The sequence below is a fragment of the Microcaecilia unicolor genome, chromosome 3, assembly GCF_901765095.1.
Source record: "Microcaecilia unicolor chromosome 3, aMicUni1.1, whole genome shotgun sequence".
Lineage (NCBI taxonomy): Eukaryota > Metazoa > Chordata > Amphibia > Gymnophiona > Siphonopidae > Microcaecilia > Microcaecilia unicolor.
The window spans coordinates 82,308,188-82,325,920 of NC_044033.1; the positions used below are offsets into that span (position 1 = coordinate 82,308,188).

At 42.5% G+C, this 17,733-nt stretch overlaps 1 protein-coding gene across 1 annotated transcript in view; it reads left to right on the top strand.

Moving 5' to 3' along the window:
- The window catches only part of LOC115465566 (calpain-14-like), a 208,611-nt gene that overhangs the window by 74,410 nt on the left and 116,468 nt on the right, over window positions 1-17,733 (top strand). Inside the window, exons 5-6 of the mRNA XM_030196116.1 lie at window positions 10,329-10,503; window positions 17,032-17,106. Of these exons, the coding sequence (XP_030051976.1) occupies window positions 10,329-10,503; window positions 17,032-17,106 (250 nt within the window). The remainder of the gene's footprint in view (window positions 1-10,328; window positions 10,504-17,031; window positions 17,107-17,733) is intronic.

A 17,733-nucleotide genomic window follows, 5' to 3' on the forward strand; every position in this document is an offset into this window, starting at 1 on the left:
TAAAAGCAAACTCAAACATATTACCATCACGGAGTACCGACTGCGGAGTACCCCAGGGTTCACCTCTCTCACCCATATTATTTAATCTGATGATGATCCCCCCCCTTACTAATGCCCTATACAAGCAAAATCTTAATCCTTTTCTGTATGCGGATGATGTCACCATTTACATACCATTCAACTCTAATCCAACAGAAATCACTGTTGCAATAAAGACTAATTTAAGCTTAATGGATGCATGGGCATTGGCATTCAAACTCAAACTCAACAAGGAAAAAACTCACTGCCTTATTCTCTGTTCTCACCACAAAACAAACCTCCTTTCATCCATAAAAACCCCGGAACATACTCTCCCAATATCGGACAAACTGAAGATCCTTGGAATTACTATTGACACCAACCTAACCCTGGAGAGCCAAGCCTCTGCCACCACGAAGAAAATGTTCCATGCAATGTGGAAACTCAAACAGATCAAACAATTCTTCCCTAGGGAAACTTTTTGTAACATAATTCAAACAATGGTACTATCACATGTTGACTACTATAAAGCCGTATATGCGGGATGCAAAGAACAGATCTTAAGGAAACTCCAGACCGCACAGAACACGGCAGCTAGACTCATTTTCGGAAAGACAAGATTCAAAAGTGCTAAACCTCTATGCGAAATACTACACTGGCTACCAATCAAGGAACGAATAGCCTTCAAAATTTGCACTCTGGTCCACAAAATAATCCATGGTCTGGCCCCAACCTAAATGACCGAACTTATCGACTTACCAACTAGAAACTTCATCGAATCATCAAGAACGTTTGTAAACCTGCATTACCCAAACTGTAAAGGACTAAAATACAAATCAACGTATGCATCCAGCTTTTCCTACATTTGCACCCAGCTGTGGAATGCATTACCTAGAAACATTAGAAATGTGAACACCCATCTAAAATTCTGAAAGACCTCAAGACTCACCTCTTCCGGAAAGCCTACCCAGCAGACCCGAACTAATTCATGAACAATGCATCACATCTATCGAACTAAGAAATGAACAATACCCCTTCCACATAATTCTATTACTTCAAACTGTACAAATTTTATCACTCCAGTTATAATTAAGTGTACTTCTACCCTTATCCTACTCTGTATTGCTCACTAGAAGCTGTAGTTCCATCCCCGGAGACTTATCAGCTTCATTGGGATTAATTCTCTCTATATGCTACTATATATTCGCCCCAGAATTGTATTCTCTTTTCTGGAACTTTATCAGCTTCCTTGCACCTACTGTTACTCTACCACTCTGTATATATTCCCGGAGTTGGTACTCTCCTCTCCGGAACCTGTAAGCCACATTGAGCCTACTGCTATGCAGGAAAATGTGGGATACAAATGTAATAAATAAATAAATATCTCTGGACTCTTCAAGCTGTCTCTTAACTGCTTAATGAAAAAACTGTCCTTTGATGGGACACGTGTGAATGGGGACCAATCTTATTATTTGGGCAGTCATAGTACTCGCAAACACTACAGATCTGTCATCTTTTCTCAGAAAATATTCCAATAACCTACACTTACAGATATTGGGAGCTTTACTTCCTTTCTAATTCCTATCATAGAAGAAATGTATTAGTATGGAGCTTTATCCAGCTTATAATCGAAAGACAAAAACGCCTATATTGTGACCTAAATCGGGAGACAGGCGTTTATCTCCCAAAAACGAATAACACGGTATAATCGAAAGCCAAACTTGGACGTTTTCAACTGCACTCCATCGCGGAAGCATACAAAGTTGACGGGGGCGTGTCAGAGGCGTGGTGAAGGCGGGACTGGGGCATGGTTATCACCCGAACAGAGATGGGCACCTTTTGCCGATAATGGAAAAAAAGTATGCGTTTGTAGCTAGAATTTAGGGCACTTTTCCTGGACCCTGTTTTTTCACGAATAAGGCCCCAAAAAGTGCCCTAAATGACCAGATTACCACCAGAGGGAATCGGGGATGACCTCCCCTGACTCCCCCAGTGGTCACTAACCCCCTCCCACCACAAAAAACTGATGTGTCACAACTTTTTATTTTCACCCTCAAATGTCATACCCACCTCCCTGGCAGCAGTATGCAGGTCCCTGGAGCAGTTGTTAGGGGGTGCAGTGGACTTCAGGCAGGTGGACCCAGGCCCATCCCCCCCCCACCTGTTACAATTGTGCTGCTTAATGCTTAGTCGTCCAACCCCCCCAAACCCACTATACCCACATGTAGGTGCCCTCCTTCACCCCTTAGGGCTATAGTAATGGTGTAGACTTGTGGGCAGTGGGTTTTGAGGGGGATTTGGGGGGCTCAACACACAAGGGAAGGGTGCTATGCACCTGGGAGCTCTTTTACCTTTTTTTTTTGTTTTTGTAAAAGTGCCCCCTAGGGTGCCCGGTTAGTGTCCTGGCATGTGAGGGGGACCAGTGCACTACGACTCCTGGCCCCTCCCACGAACAAATGCCTTGGATTTATTCATTTTTGAGCTGGGCGCTTTCATTTTCCATTATCACTGAAAAACAAAAACGCCCAGCTCACAAATTGTCGAATAAAACATGGACGTCTATTTTTTTCGAAAATACGGTTCAGTCCGCCCCTTCATAGACCCGTTCTCGGAGATAAACGCCCATGGAGATAGACGTTTTCGTTCGATTATGCCCCTCCACGTAACCTATCTTCTGCATAATTCCTTATTTGTCCACATAGGTCTCATGGGGAAAACACTGCTAAAATTCAATTGACTTGGGATAAGATACTCAGGATTAGTGGTGCCTCTGCTTTCAAGGAAGCTTATTAATCAGGTAATGGTCCTAGTGTGAGCAATCTTATCTCTTATGTGGTTAAAGCAAAGCATACAAACAAATTTAGCCTAGACTAGACAGTTGCCTAGAGTGGCACCTTTCTGGAGCAGTTCCAGTCAAATCAATACCATAGATTACTGGCGAACAGCTTTCTCAAATACCTCATTTACCTGGGTAAATGACAACTAACTCTTGCCAAATAGAGGGGTCTTTTTACGAAGGTGCGCTAAAAATGGCTTTCGGTAGTGTAGGCATGGGTTTTGGGCATTCGCAGAATTATTTTTTAGCGCACCTGTAAAAAAGGCCTCTTTTTTTTGTCAAGAATGGACATGCGGCAAAATCAAAATTGCTGCGCGTCCATTATGGGTCTCAGACCTTACCGCCAGCCATAGACCTATGGTAATGACCTATGCGCATCAGATGCCACTTGGCGTGGATCCGCTACATGCGCCAGAAAATAAAAAAATATTTTTTAGATGCGCGTATTGGACGTGCGCCAACAATGGAATTACTGCAAGAGCCGTGCAGTACTCGGGCGGTAAGTCCATTTTGGCGTGCGTTGGGCTTAGTAAAAGGGGCTCAGAATCTTAAACATAAATCTCACAATTTGACGCATTAAACAGCAAATTCTATATAGTGCGACTAGAGTTGTGCGTGTAAATCTGGGCATATTCTGATTAGCGTGCACAACTCAATTGGCTAACAAGCAATTATTGGCATTAATCGGCACTAATTAGAATTTATGCCTACTACTCACTAAGAGTCCTATTTACTAAGCCATGCTGTAGGCGTACTAGTGTTTTTAGCACGCGCTAACGCTAGAGACGCATTTATATTCCTATGGGTATCTCTAGCATTAGCATGCACAAATTTTTAGCACACACTAAAAACGCTAGCGCACCTTAGTAAACAGGGCCCTAAGTGTATTCTATAAAGTAGTTGCGTACCATATGGATCTCAAAAATAAGCATGTGCATGGGAGGAGCATGGGCAGATCATGGGCATTCCTAAAATTTACATACAGCGTTATAGAATAACCCATTCTGTACCTAAAGTTAAGTGTAGGCATTTACACCAGCTTTTCATTGGTGTTTACTGAGCAGTTTACAGAATATGCCTAGCGCTGTCCACGTGACAAAAAATGCCTACAATAACCCTACACGCGCCTATAGGGATATTGTAGGCACGTGCATGGTTATCACGCATTAAAAATGTTAATGCACCTATAATGCTGCTTAGTAAACAGGGCCCTATATTTGGCGTCAATCAACCAGTGAATAATTAGGTATAGCACAAAAACAAATAAGGTAATGCCTCTTACTATTAATATCAGTTTCGCGAAGGAATCAGTTCCTTCCAGTCCTTGGTAGCAAAAGTTCATCAGGATTTGATCCTTTACCTGTCTGCAGATCTTCAGGCCTTAGTCAACATTTTCACCCATCTCTTAAATTCTCTGGGAAGATGGCACTTCTTAAATGCTCCACAAGTGTTATTCACAGTGGTGGCAATGGTACTGTTTTCTTCTCTCTGGCAGTGAAAGTTGTGTGATTGGGAAGGGATCTCTTTGTACTCAATCACATAGGTAGTCAGGAACGCTTGATAGGATCCTCTGAACTTTGGCTCAAAGCAGTTCTTTTCCTGGACAAACTTTCACATAGACCCAGTCTCCAGGCTGCATCTGATGACACGGTTTCTTGGCCTTATTCGAGGAAGACAGCAATCACCAGAGAATGATAAGACTGTATTGTGCGGATTAGGCCTTTGCCGTAAAACACAAATTCATTTTTCATTAAGTTTAAATCTGGTGGCACATACACAAAAAAATACTTTTTAAAAATAGACTTTCCAATCACTATCTCACTTAATGTTAATCCTGCCCCTCCATTTAGCTTGTTTCTCCCAGGCTCTGAATTTAATTTTGGGTGGTTTCTTGGTGCACCATATCCATTGTAGCCTTCCATTATTACATCTCTTCTTTGCTTTGAAGGTGAATTCCTTATACATGGGATTTTCATTCCTTCCTATGTAACCTTTGCTAGAAAAAGGATTATTTTTATCACCAAAGCATATAGAAACTCCTCAGAAATAGCAAAATAAATTTCATTCCCTCCTGGAATATATATACACAGTCACTAAATATCATTCAAAACCTCAACAGTTTTTTCCCCCTAGCAATAGTTCAAATTCATCCACAAATTCAAGAAAGCTTATAATCTTGTGTATTTATGTCCTTTGCTGGCTTTCACATATCTACTACTACTACTACTACTATTTAACATTTCTAGAGCGCTACAAAGTGTACGCAGCGCTGTACAAACACAGAAGAAAGACAGTCCCTGCTCAAAGAGCTTACAATCTAATAGACAAAAAGTAAAGCATTTAAATTTAAAATATTTAAGCAGTCAAGCACAAGAGAACAGTCACAGAAGGACAGAAGATGTTGAAGGGTGGTCAGTGTGATTAGGTGTAACTCTGGTTGGAGTAGTGGGAGAAGGTGATAGGAGATATACTATAGGATGTCATTCTGAGGCCAGGCTAAGTCTAAAGCAGGAGAAGGTATTCTCTGCAGCCTATCTGTGAGATGGAAAATGCTCTCAGCAACATTTGTTTGCTTACAGACCCAGCAAAGGCAAGTAACACAGAATTTTTCTGTAACTTTCAAAATTTAGAATCTTACCAAACTCTGGGAGAATTTAGCAAGTCCCCCCATTGTACCTCTGTGTATTTGGCCACAACACTCAGAAGTATCATCGAGAGACTGAGATATCTGGAAGCACAGACACACTAATACATCTTTATCTGCAGATTCTGGTATTGCCTGTATCATGTGCCAAAGCTTCCTTAATATTTTGATATCATAGGAAAGAAAATCGTAACAAGGTAGTATGTACCTTGTTGTATAATCACCTGTCCTATGATAGGACAAACAATAGATATTCAGAGAACTCAAGCAGTTCTCTTGAAAGATAAAATGCCAGCAGCTTAGAGAATTAGTTCTGCAAAATTCCAAGATATCTGAACATATGTTTTTTAAACTTTCCTAAACATGCAATTCTGTCTTCAGAGGATTTGCTGAAGAAATAAATGGAAGAAGTCTTACATATCCCTAAAGAGGCCTTACCTCCTTTTTCAAAATTGTATTATATTTTAGCAAAAAAAATATCATATGCAGCGAGTGGAGGTGAAAAGACCCTGAAGGGAGAAAATGAGTTAACCCAGGACAGTTTAGACTTAACTGTTTTTTTTTAAACTTCAGGTAGCAGAAGAGAGGGTCCAAAGGTACATAAGCAAAAACAGCACAAAAAAGAAGCACAAATGGGCCTTCAAGAATAGAAGAATCAATAGTCCTTTAGGGGCCCTTTTATAGAGCGGCGGTAAGCCCAATGCAGGCTTACTGCTCACTCTACAGGGACTACCGCCAGCCCTTCGAAGCCGCCGGTGATAGTTCCAAGATGAGCGTGCACCATTTGCAAGGGAAAAACCCCCCAGGAATGGTTAGTACGGCAGTAACCCAGCGGTAATCTGCTTGGTTATCGCTGGGTTACCACAGGAGCCCTTACCGCCTTCTCAATGGGTGGCGGTAAGGACTCCTCGCCGCATGGCCATGCGGTAAGAGTTATCTCGCCACATGGCCATTTTTTGGGGGAGGGGGGGGGGCTTTTACCATCTGCAGAAAAAGGGGCCTTGGCACATGGGAAAAATGGCCCCCACCACTACCCAGGGCCCTTTTTCCCACAGCTTAGTAAAAGGCCCCCTTAATGAATGAAGGGCCCTGTTTACTAAGCTACGCTGTAGGTGCGCAAACTTTTTACTGTGCGCTAAAATTTAGCACACGCTAACGCTAGAGACATCCATAGGAATATAATGGGTGTCTCTACCAGTGCATGCTAAAATGTTAGCACACCTACAGCGCAACTTAGTAAACGGGGCCCTAAGTTAATGAATAAAGTTGTAGGCCATGCTATTCTTATGGGTACCTTTGTGTTTTCTCAAAATTGTCTTAAGATTGTTTTTTCGACTATTTCCAGATCTCACTAGATCCACTCAGGAGAGAAGAAAAAAAATGAATTGCTTTGAGACAATGTGTAGTGGCATTAGGTGGTACTTAACTACGGTACCCTTCCAAGTGTGTGGTTATTATCTCTGCAGTTAAATCTGTTTTCTTTGAGCCACATCAGTTACAATTTCCTATTGAAGCTACACAATCAAAGTAATTACTTCAGATAGATTTGATCAATGAAGTTCCAGATAGGAGCAATTGTTAATATAGAGTTATGCGGGAATTTATGCGGGTTGCAAAGAACAACTCATAAAAAAACCTCCAGACAGCCCAAAATACAGAAGTCAGGCTGATATTCAACAGAACACGTTTCGAAAGTGCCAAACCCCTTCGAGAAAAGTTGCACTGGCTCCCAGTCAAAGAACGGATCACTTTCAAAATCTGCACCTTAGTACAGAAAATCATACATGGAGTAGTCCCAGGATACATGACAGACCTTATAGATCTGCCAATAAGAAACAAAGCCAAATCGTTAAGATCCCACCTAAACCTACACTACCCAAATTGCAAAGGACTGAAATACAAAACAACTTACGCTTCCGGCTTCTCCTACATAAGCGCAAAACTATGGAATGCCCTCCCAAAAACTGTGAAAACAATACACGACCACCTGAACTTCAGGAAATCTCTAAAAACCAACCTCTTCAAAACGGCCTACCCAAACGACCCCACATAAACTTCCCATCCAGCAACAAAACAAGATTATAATCATACTGGACAACACGCAATCTTTATCCATTCTGACCCTCTAATTTTAACTTATATGATCACTTTACAACCTTGTATCTGTTATTAACCGACTGGGCAAGCGCCTTTGATGGTACTATGTAAGCCACATTGAACCTGCAAATAGGTGGGAAAATGTGGGGTACAAATGCAATAAATAAATAAAATAGACGTTATACATATTCTTTATTTCCTTATATATTGCCCTGTTTCTTTTGGTTTCTCCTCATATTTATGGACTTCATAGCACATATATATTTCTTTTAGGTCCGAATGACTTTTCTTTGATGTCAGATTTCTGATGTGTGCTTTTCATAATGTGATTTTTCATCTTGTTTGTAAATTGATTGCTTGTAAATGCAAATTAAAAAAATGATCTTCCTTCTGGAAGAGACTGGAAAGACTAATGATTGTGTACTGCTTTATGTAACAACACTGATGTCAGACATAAGGAAAATCTCACCATTTAGAGTAAAGACTCTGTAAATCTCTACAGGTAACCATACTGCAGGATTCTAGCACTCTACATATACCTCACCATGAGGTTCTTTTACTAAGCCGCATAGACACCTACTCGCGTTGAATGCGTGCCAAATTGGAGTTACTGCCTGGTTACCATGTGGCCCTTGTGGTAATTTCAATTTTGGCGCACGTACGCTACGCGCGTCTGAAACATATTTTTAATTTTCTGCCGCATGTAATGGATGCGCGTAAAGTGGCATCTGACACACGTAGGTCATTACTGCTCAAATTCTTTACCACTAGGTCTATGACTGGTGGTAAGGTCTCAGACCCAAAATGGACATGTGGCAATTTTGATTTTGCCGCACGTCCATTTTTGGCAAAAAAAAAAAAGAGGCACGCTGAAAAATGGATCTGCGCATGCTCAAAACTCACACCTACACTACCACAAGTCATTTTTCAGCGCGCCTTTCTAAAAGGACTCCTATGTTCTCTATGTTTACTCGTCTTCTTCCTTCTTCAAAAAAATGGTCAGACTTCCCTCCTTTTCTTCTGGTAGGTGGGGGGAGTGGTGGCTTTTTTGTTCCTCTGATGTGAGCTGCTCTATGACCTCTGGTGCCTATCAGGGGGAGGGGTTTCTTCCTCTTTCTGTAGTACTAGGGGGATGAGAATATAAGAACTTTGATGTTCCTTGTTGTAGCTCTGTGCTACGGGATCCTTCAATCTTCTAGTCTTCTGCCCATGTTCCCACAGAGGCTCTTCAGTTCTGTTGTCAGACTTCCCCCTCATCAGACTTCCTTGTCACAGTGGTCTCAGCTCCATGAGAAATTTTGGGACTCTTTGTGTCTGGGCTGCCCAGTTCGTTTTATCTAGCAAAAAAGGTGCCGGTACTCAAATGCTAGGCCATCCTTCAGGGGTGAGGTGATCACTGAGGGATCCACTCCACAATAGCCAGGCCCCCGGCAACCAGTCACAGAATCTATCACAAGGCAGAATTGGTGTGTAGAGCCTGAGTTCTTTCATTAAAACGTGGGGTCCATGGGTCAATTTTAGCAAACAATTGGAAAAGGTGCTGATACTTAGTACCCCCAAGTACCCCCTCAAAAAAAGTCCTGGGTCTGCCTGTTATTCTTTCAGGCTGTGTCCTGTTTTAAGTATGTAAATGCTACAGTGGGGCTTTTTTCTGCTCTTGATCCTGGTGCTTTGATTGCAGCACTTTCAGCTGGCTTGCAATTCTTTATCCTCTCTGTCTGCCTCCTCTTCCTTCTCTTTAGCAGTTGGCTCTCACTTCTGGGTTCCCAGGCCTGAAGTACTGATATTTGCCCTCTTCTCTTCAGGACTGCTATGGGGGAGGGAGTATAGGTGTTGCTACAGGGGTGGAAGGGGGTGCAAATGCACCTCCAAAAATCTTTGTTATACCCCCTTTGCCACCCAGTGAAAGCCTTATGCCAAAGCCCCCTCCTCTTACGCATTGGGGAAAGCCTCAAGTCCCTGAGCCTACCCAAATGGATTAATGTAGGTCCAGGGAGTTGGGGCTTTCCCCAGTTTATGAGAAGGGGGCTTTGGTATATGGTCAGGCAGCACCAATACCCCAATCATAGCTTCCCGTGCCAGTTGCACAGTTCTGGTGGCAGTGAACTCTCACTAGACTACCAAGAGAGGTCGCAACCGCCATTTTGATTCTCAGAGCCAGCATGGGCAGCAATGACTGGGGATTGCTGCTGCCCAACCAAGAGAGAGCTGCTGCATCGTGGGAGGAGGGGGGCGAGGCAAGGAGGGAGAGGTGCTGCATGATGGGGAGAGGGGGAAAGGCTGCACTTGGATAGGAGGGCAAAGAAGGGAGAGGGGGAAAGGCTGCATATGAATGGAAGGGAAAGGAGGGAAACACACATGGATGGGATGGAAGGGAAGGGACGGGGAAAGGCTGCACGTAAATGGAATGGAAGAAACTGACTGAATTGTTTAAAAAATAGTGGGAAAACTTTTCAAAAAATGTTTCTGATATTTAAGAATTTTTAGACATTAATGATTATTGCTGGGAGACAAATGCATGTTGAATGGTGAATTCTCCCCTTTTGCTTGTGAAATCCTGTTGAAATAGATTTGTTTTATACCAACCGATTCATGCGATCAGCATTTTTTCTGTGGCCCACTACTATAAAGAGGTGTCTACTGTACCTGTAGTCATTAAAAAATGTTTGTGTGTGATATTTTAAAGACTTCAAGAGAGAAGGAATTTGAACTGGTAATCCTTTTCTTCTTCAGATTGAGAGGCTCCTACCAAAAACTGCATTGGGGGTTAATTTCAGAAGCTTTGGTGGACTTCACAGGAGGTGTGAACATGTTGTTCGATTTGCAAAATGCCCCTACCAACCTCCGGAATATTGTTCTAGCGGCCGTTAAATCGAAGTCTCTGATGGTGTGTCAGACATCTAACAGGGTGAGTTATTGCAGCTGCTCATTGAATTCACTTAGGAAACCAGCAGTAAAACACCAACTGTGGTTGAAGATTTAGGCAAAGTAGAGCAGTACTTTGAGGGGAAAAAAAGCCAAGAAGTTTCTGTAACCTCATCCATCCCACAACTAAACACTCATGCAGATCATGAGAATGCCAGTCAACCAGTCTGTAAGCTAAAATACTTTCATATGCTTACAGTTAAAACTCCAAAAAGCATTGGAGGTAATTCCCTTATTCTGTCTGGTGGATCTAGGTGCATGGTCTGCTAACTACTGAAAGATGGTTACCCAAGGTGTTCCCTTGTGGTCGTGTTTAAATGGCTCAGAATCTCAAAGGAATTGGAAATCCAGGAAGAAAGTTCAAATCATATTACCTTATAGGTCTGTAACCCTATGGGTTAAATTTGAAAAGATTACCTGGCTCCTTCTAGATCTGGTGTAGAGACAGTGAGCAGTGCAGTGAAACTGAGTAGTCTGTGTGCATGTGCTGAGTGTTCCGCATGCTGATGGAACTCTCAGGAGAGTGACAAACAGCTCAGGCTGGCAGTTGGGTAGGAGCTGTATTGGTGAGAACATGTTACTAGGATAAGACTGGAAGAAAGTTGATGCTGGAGATCATCACCTGAAAGAAAAGGCACCCACCATTCAAGAGAGCCAGAGAGAGAAAACAAAGAGAGCAGCTAAGTGACTGAAACTATTTAAAAAAGTGCACATAAGGGAAAATAGTAAAGGAAACCTGAACAAAAAGTGAGAGATAACTAAAAGAAGGAAAAAAAGAGTAGAGGAAAACTTACATGTTGAGATCCTTGAAGGTCTCTGGAAATCTGAAAGACAGGAGAAAAGAAAGTTTAAGGAATCTAGTGTTTTGTAAAATTGAATGTGCTTAAATGATTTATGTACCTAATATTTATACTTATCTGAAAATGCTCCCAATGTTTCTAAACTGATTTGTGTTACAAACCTGTAATTGAAATACATATGTTAAATTTGCAAGTTGGTAAAATTTCATTAGCATTTAAATATAATTCAAATAATAAAAAAATATTTTATTTTTATTGGTAAACTCCCTGGTTGGTGTTGAGTCATTTTGGGGAAACACTGTGACATATTTGGTACCATCATTGCAATACCTTGCTCTGCCACCAGGGGGTTTACATGTCTGTAGCATTTAAAAGGGGCTATGAAGTGCATCACATTTTAAAACTGAAGCCACATGCAGGGCAAAGGGCCTGAAAGCCTGGACTGCATGAACATTGGAAAGGAAGAGAAAGTAGTGAGGCATCAAAGGCTTTCAACAGTAACACAGAGGGGCATAATTGAATGGCGCCGGTCAAATAGATGGCCGGCCATCTATTTTGGCGGCGCCACAAAGAGCTGTCCGGAACTGTATTATTGAAAAAGATGGCCGGCCATCTTTTGTTTCAATAATATGGTTGGGGCCGGCCAAATGCTATAGATCGCCGGGTTTGAGATGGCCGACTTTGTTTTTCAGCGATAATGGAAACTGGAACCAGCCAAATCCAAGGCATTTGGCCGTGGGAGTGGCCAGCATTCGTAGTGCACTGGCACTTCTGAATATTTAGATCTTGCTAATCAGTTATGTTATGATTTACTTGTTCTGGAGTGCTGTATTTTGTGATACTGTTTTGAGAAATGTTCAATAAAGACCACACAAATTTAAAAAAGTCCCTGCGGTGCACGTCCCTTAATGGCCGTCTTTCTCCCCGAACAGGGAAAATCAAACCTGTTTTTGCTCACAGCTTTTTATTAGTAACAGTGGGATTTGAACCAGCCACCTCTGCATTACAAGACCAGTGATGTAACCACTTGGCCACAGCTCCACTTATTTGGATGTCCCTCCCTTTTGATTATGCCCCTCCAGGTCTCTCTCTGCCACTCAACTATACACACTGTGATTGGCTGAGAGAGACCTGAAGGGGTATAATCAAAAAGGAAGGAACATCCAAGTAAGTGGAGCTTTGGCCAAGTGGTTACATCAGTGGTTGTGTAATATAGAGGTAGCTGGTTCAAATCCCACTCTCACTACTAAAAAAGCTATGAACAAAGACAGTTATGATTTTCCCCAGTTCAGGGAGAAAAACAGCCAGGGAAGTGAACGTCAGGGACTTCTTTAATTTGTATGAAGTCTTTATTGAACATTTCTCAAAACAGTATCTCAAAATACAGCACTCCAGAACAAGTAAGTCATAAAATAACTGGTCAGCAAGATCGTTTTTTTTTACGAGCTGGCCAACTGGCTTCCCCTCCTAGGGAAGGAAATTCGCGTGCAAATGAGCAGCTCATTTGCATGCAATTTCCTTCATGCATGCCCTTCCCTTACCGATTCGCTAAGGGATCAGTAAGGGAAGGACTCTTCCGTGCAGTTTAGTGCACCTGGCTTTAAATCTGCTCCAGTGACCTGCATACTGCTGTCATGGAGCTGGCTGGCAAAAAAATGTTTTAAAGTTGTTTTTTTTTGGGTGGGAGGGGGTTGGTGACCACTGGGGGAGTATGGGGAGGTCATCCCCGATTCCTTCCGGTGGTCATCTGGTCAATTTGGGCACCTTTTTGAGACTTGGTCGTGAAAATAAATAGACCAAGTAAAACCGGCCAAATGCTCGTCATCACCGGTTTTCTTTTTTCCATTATCAGCTGAAGCCGGCCATCTCGTAAGCATGCCCACGTCCCGCCTTCGCTACCCTGCTGACACGCCCCCATGAAGTTTGTCCGCCTCCGCGACGGAATGCCGGCGAGTGTGTCCAAAAATCGGCTTTCGATTATACCGATTTGGCCAGTTTTAGGAGATGGCGGTCCATCTCCCGATTTGTGTCGGAAGATCGCCGGCGATCTCTTTCGAAAATATGCCTATTAGCCAGCTATGACAGCTTAAGTTTAATCTAGCTATTTAGATTTTGGCTGAAAATTCTGCAGCATGCATTCATTCGCACACATTCAGTTCGATAGTGTCCCTTCAAAATGTGAAGGGCATTCACATTTATGAGCCCCTGGCATCTACCCACAGGACTACCCACAACAGTACCAACAGGACTAGTTTACATGGTACCAGATCAATAGTGAGGTATGTGCGGGCGGTGAGGCCTCAAAGGGCGCAGGGAGGCGGCAGCACCAAAATGGAGTCCTATCCATTGCCTCCCCTGTTGGGCCGCGATATAGTGGATGGTGCAGAAGTGCTAGGGGGCATGTCACACAGGGTGCATTTCCGACTCGGGACTCTCCTGCATAACATGTAATCTCAAGGGATCACACATATGGGTGGGGCTACTGTGTTTAGGCACCTGTTGTTATTTTATTTTTTATTTTATTTATTTAAAAATTTCTATTCCGCCTACAACTAGGTGGATGACAAGTCAATATACACAATAAAAGAGATAAAAATGAACATATGCTCAGAACAGATCAGTACATTGTTCAAAATAAAGACACAAGCATCAGCTCCATGTGTGTTCAAATGAATATGTCTTCAATATTTTACCAAATTAATTTCTACTGCTCCACAATCTCAAGTAACCTGGCAGATTGTTCCAAATTTGTGGACCTGCTATCGAAAAAAGCAGTATTCCAGGTATCAGCATATCTTACAGTTTGCATTTTGATGTTTGCCAATAACGTCAAGTTCTCAGACTGCAAAAGATCTAGCAGGCTAATGCTCTTGAATCACATCTTTAAGGTACCAGGGAATACAATCAGAGTACAATGTTCGGTGGATCAAATATGCCACCTTGTACTACACTCGAGTGTGAACTGGCAACTTATGCAGTGAGCGAATGATCGGGGATACCTGTTCAAAGTGAGACAACAGTTGGGCAGAAGCATTTATTTATGCCAGGTCTGTTGTTGGTATAACTTCATAAGTACATAAGTAATGCCACACTGGGAAAAGACCAAGGGTCCATCGAACCCAGCATCCTGTCCACGACAGCGGCCAATCCAGACCAAGGGCACCTGGCAAGCTTCCCAAACATACAAACATTCTATACATGTTATTTCTGGAATTGTGGATTTTTCTTCAAGTGCTTAAATGTTTGATGTACTGATATTGGGTTATGCTAGTACTACTACTACTTATCACTTCTATAGCGCTACAAGGCATGTACACCATACATGAAAAGACAGTCCCTGCTCAAAGAGCTCACAGTCTAAATAGGACAGGCAAACAGACAGAACAACTAAGAGGTAAGGGAATTAAGGAGTTGGGGATAAAAAGGTACAGGGCAAGTGAGTAGTGGTTAGGAGTCAAAAGCAGCGTTAAAGAGGTGGGCTTTTAGTACTCTGGAAGGGAACCTGGGAGCACAAATGCCATTAGGCTCCTATTGCTTGTTCCTTGGAGCTCCTAAATGGAGACACCAGTTGTAGAATTCCCCCCTTATTGCTTGCTAAACCAATTTAATACATATTAACATATGAGTTAGTGCATTAAGGAGTACTGTTTATTAAAGATTGTCTCCCATTTTGTGCTTATTTTAGAAGAACCATTTGCATTTTACATGTGCGTAAACCAAATGTTCATCTTGCATAAACATCTAAGTTCCAATTTTACAAAGCCAGCATTTACACGTCTAAAACTGAAGAATGTACAAATGGCAAGGGGTCCTGGTCTGGGAATGGGCAGGACTAGAGTGGGCCTAAAAAGTGACCGGCCAATCTTCAAAGCCAGTTAATCAGCCAGAAATGGCCGCCAACTGATTAACTTGCTTGGTCGCAGCTTTCTGGTCATTTTCAGTGACACTGAACCGGCCATCTTCGCTGAAAATGACCAGTTAGTGCTGAACTTCATGCCAGCTATATCAGGGGCTTTCTGGGGGTGGAGTCCGGTTAGGACCCGATATTCAAACCTAACTGGCCAGGTTTAGCATACAAATAGGACTGCATAAATAGCTGTCCTATCTTTATGCACTAACCCATAGCCAGTTAAGTCTGAATAATAACTAACCAGTCATACACTAGTCAGCTTAAAAAAAAAATAAAAACAGAAATTCAGTGTTGAAGCCTGCACTGGGCCAGTCATTGAATTTCCAGTTTTAGCGCCAGCAGAAGACAAATAAACACTGTCTGCTACTAGCTGAATATCGGCTGGTGAATGTTTAAACATTCCCCATTTCAGAAGGAGAAACACCTATGTCCTAACACATTGGAGCTGGCTCTGTGGGTACTTAAACACCTCCCCAATATTGAGAAAAATCTTTGAATGTGTCCAGGGAGGAGTTACTTGCATTGGACGTAGCACCCCCAATAATTTTGAAAAGTTGGCACCTATGTGCTAACACAATGGTTCCCAAACCTGGTCCTGGAGGCACCCCAGCCAGTCAGGTTTTCAGGATATCCACAATGAATATTTATGAGGGAGATTTACATGCAGTGAAGGTGTTAAAATTTTTGTCCAAATTCATAAAGTTAGTAATAGAACTGAACTGAGTTTGGATCTCACTGTGTATCTTCTTCAGATTCCAGGGGCAACAGTACTCTTTTTGGTTGGAGTGGCCAAAATTATCCACATCCCTAAACTCTCTATTTGATGATGCTATGTTGGGCAAAATATTGGTTAACCACTGTTTCATGTACATTGTTATGGGAATAATCAGGAAGTCAAGCAGAGGAAAGAGTCTGAAGAAATAGAAAATCCAGCTAAAAGTCTGGAGAAAGTAGAGGCAAGCAGACAGATTCATAGGAAACACAAAGGAAACCAGGAGAGCTGGAGAAGAAAGCTACAGCGTCAAAGGATATAGCAGCATAGCATATCACATAATGAGAAAGAGAGGCTATGAAGCAAAAAACATGATGGATGGGAAAAGGCAACCAACTAATCTGAAGGGGCAGATAAGGTTACCACTAAAGCAGAAGAGCCCTAGGGAGAGGGTATGGAAAGCTGACTACTGCTGGAGCTCGCAGCATCCATTTTAAGATGGGCAACCGCTAGGGGTAGGAGTGAGTGGGGATTGCTCCTGTCTGAAAGCCCCCCCCCCCCCCCCCCCAGACTACCAAAGATGTTGGTAGGTTCCAAAGGTGGTAGAGGGGGGATCTTGGAGGGTCCATCTTGGAGGGATGTTTTGGAAGGGGAGTCAGAATCAATTGGGGGGTTCGGGAGGGGGTGTTGGAATCAGCAGGGAGAGACAGAAAATGACAGAGCCACTTATGCAGGTCTCGGCTGATATTCAGCAGGAGTCCAGTCAGAACTGTATATTCAATACCAGGGCCCAGCATTAATTATCCAGGTCTAATTTAGCTGACAACTTTTAAAAACAAGTTTACTGCTGCCAGCCGAATATTGACAATTGTGGAACCCAGACAAAGAGAAAGGTACCATGAAGCCCACAGAAAATGAGGATGCCAGAAGAGAGGCAAAGAAACCAAGGACCCAAGATAAAAGTAGATGAACTTGGGTGAAAGGAAGAAGTAACAAAATCATACTTTTTGATGAGTAGTTACTGCATTTCCTTACTGCTTTGTTTACAACATAGTAATTTAGTCATTTTTTCTGTTTTTTTATTTTTAGGAAGGTTCTAGTAATGAAGTATTGGAAAATGGTCTGGTTCAAGCTCATGCCTACACTGTGACAGGTATTGAAAAGGTAGGATTTTAAAACATTTATGTATTTCTTTTCTAGGTATGTATTATTATTATTTATTTGGATATCAACATTATCACAAAGCTTAGGCACACATACTGCACACTAAGGGCCCTGTTACTAAGTCCCGCGCTAGTGTTTTTAGCGCATTCTAACGCTAGAGACTCTGACCCAGTGAGCATGGGGAAAACCACCGATGGGAACAGAGCCTGCCAACTAGCAACAGCATAACCAATCATTTAACAGTTCTATGCTGACAGGCTAGTGAAGTCAGATTGCCTGATAACTACACCCCCCACAATGCAATGCTCATGTGACTCTACAGTGAGAATGACAGAAAAAGTGTCACACCCACCCCAGAGCCACATTACAATCAGGGAAAGGCTGTCAGAGGTCAGAACAACCCTCTCTACACCTGTCTAAATATTGAACCTCACCAACTAGTGATCACTCCTCCCATGAGTCACCTGGCCTGGCCATCTCCTTGGTAGTCTAATGGACAAGGATAGAAGTGTTCCCTTTCACTCCCATCTTAGAGCCACCAGAATTCAAAATGGCAGCTATTTGCCCTAGTAGTAGTCACCCTGCTAGGGTACTACTGGTAGGGGTCATCCTGCCATACAAGGGCAA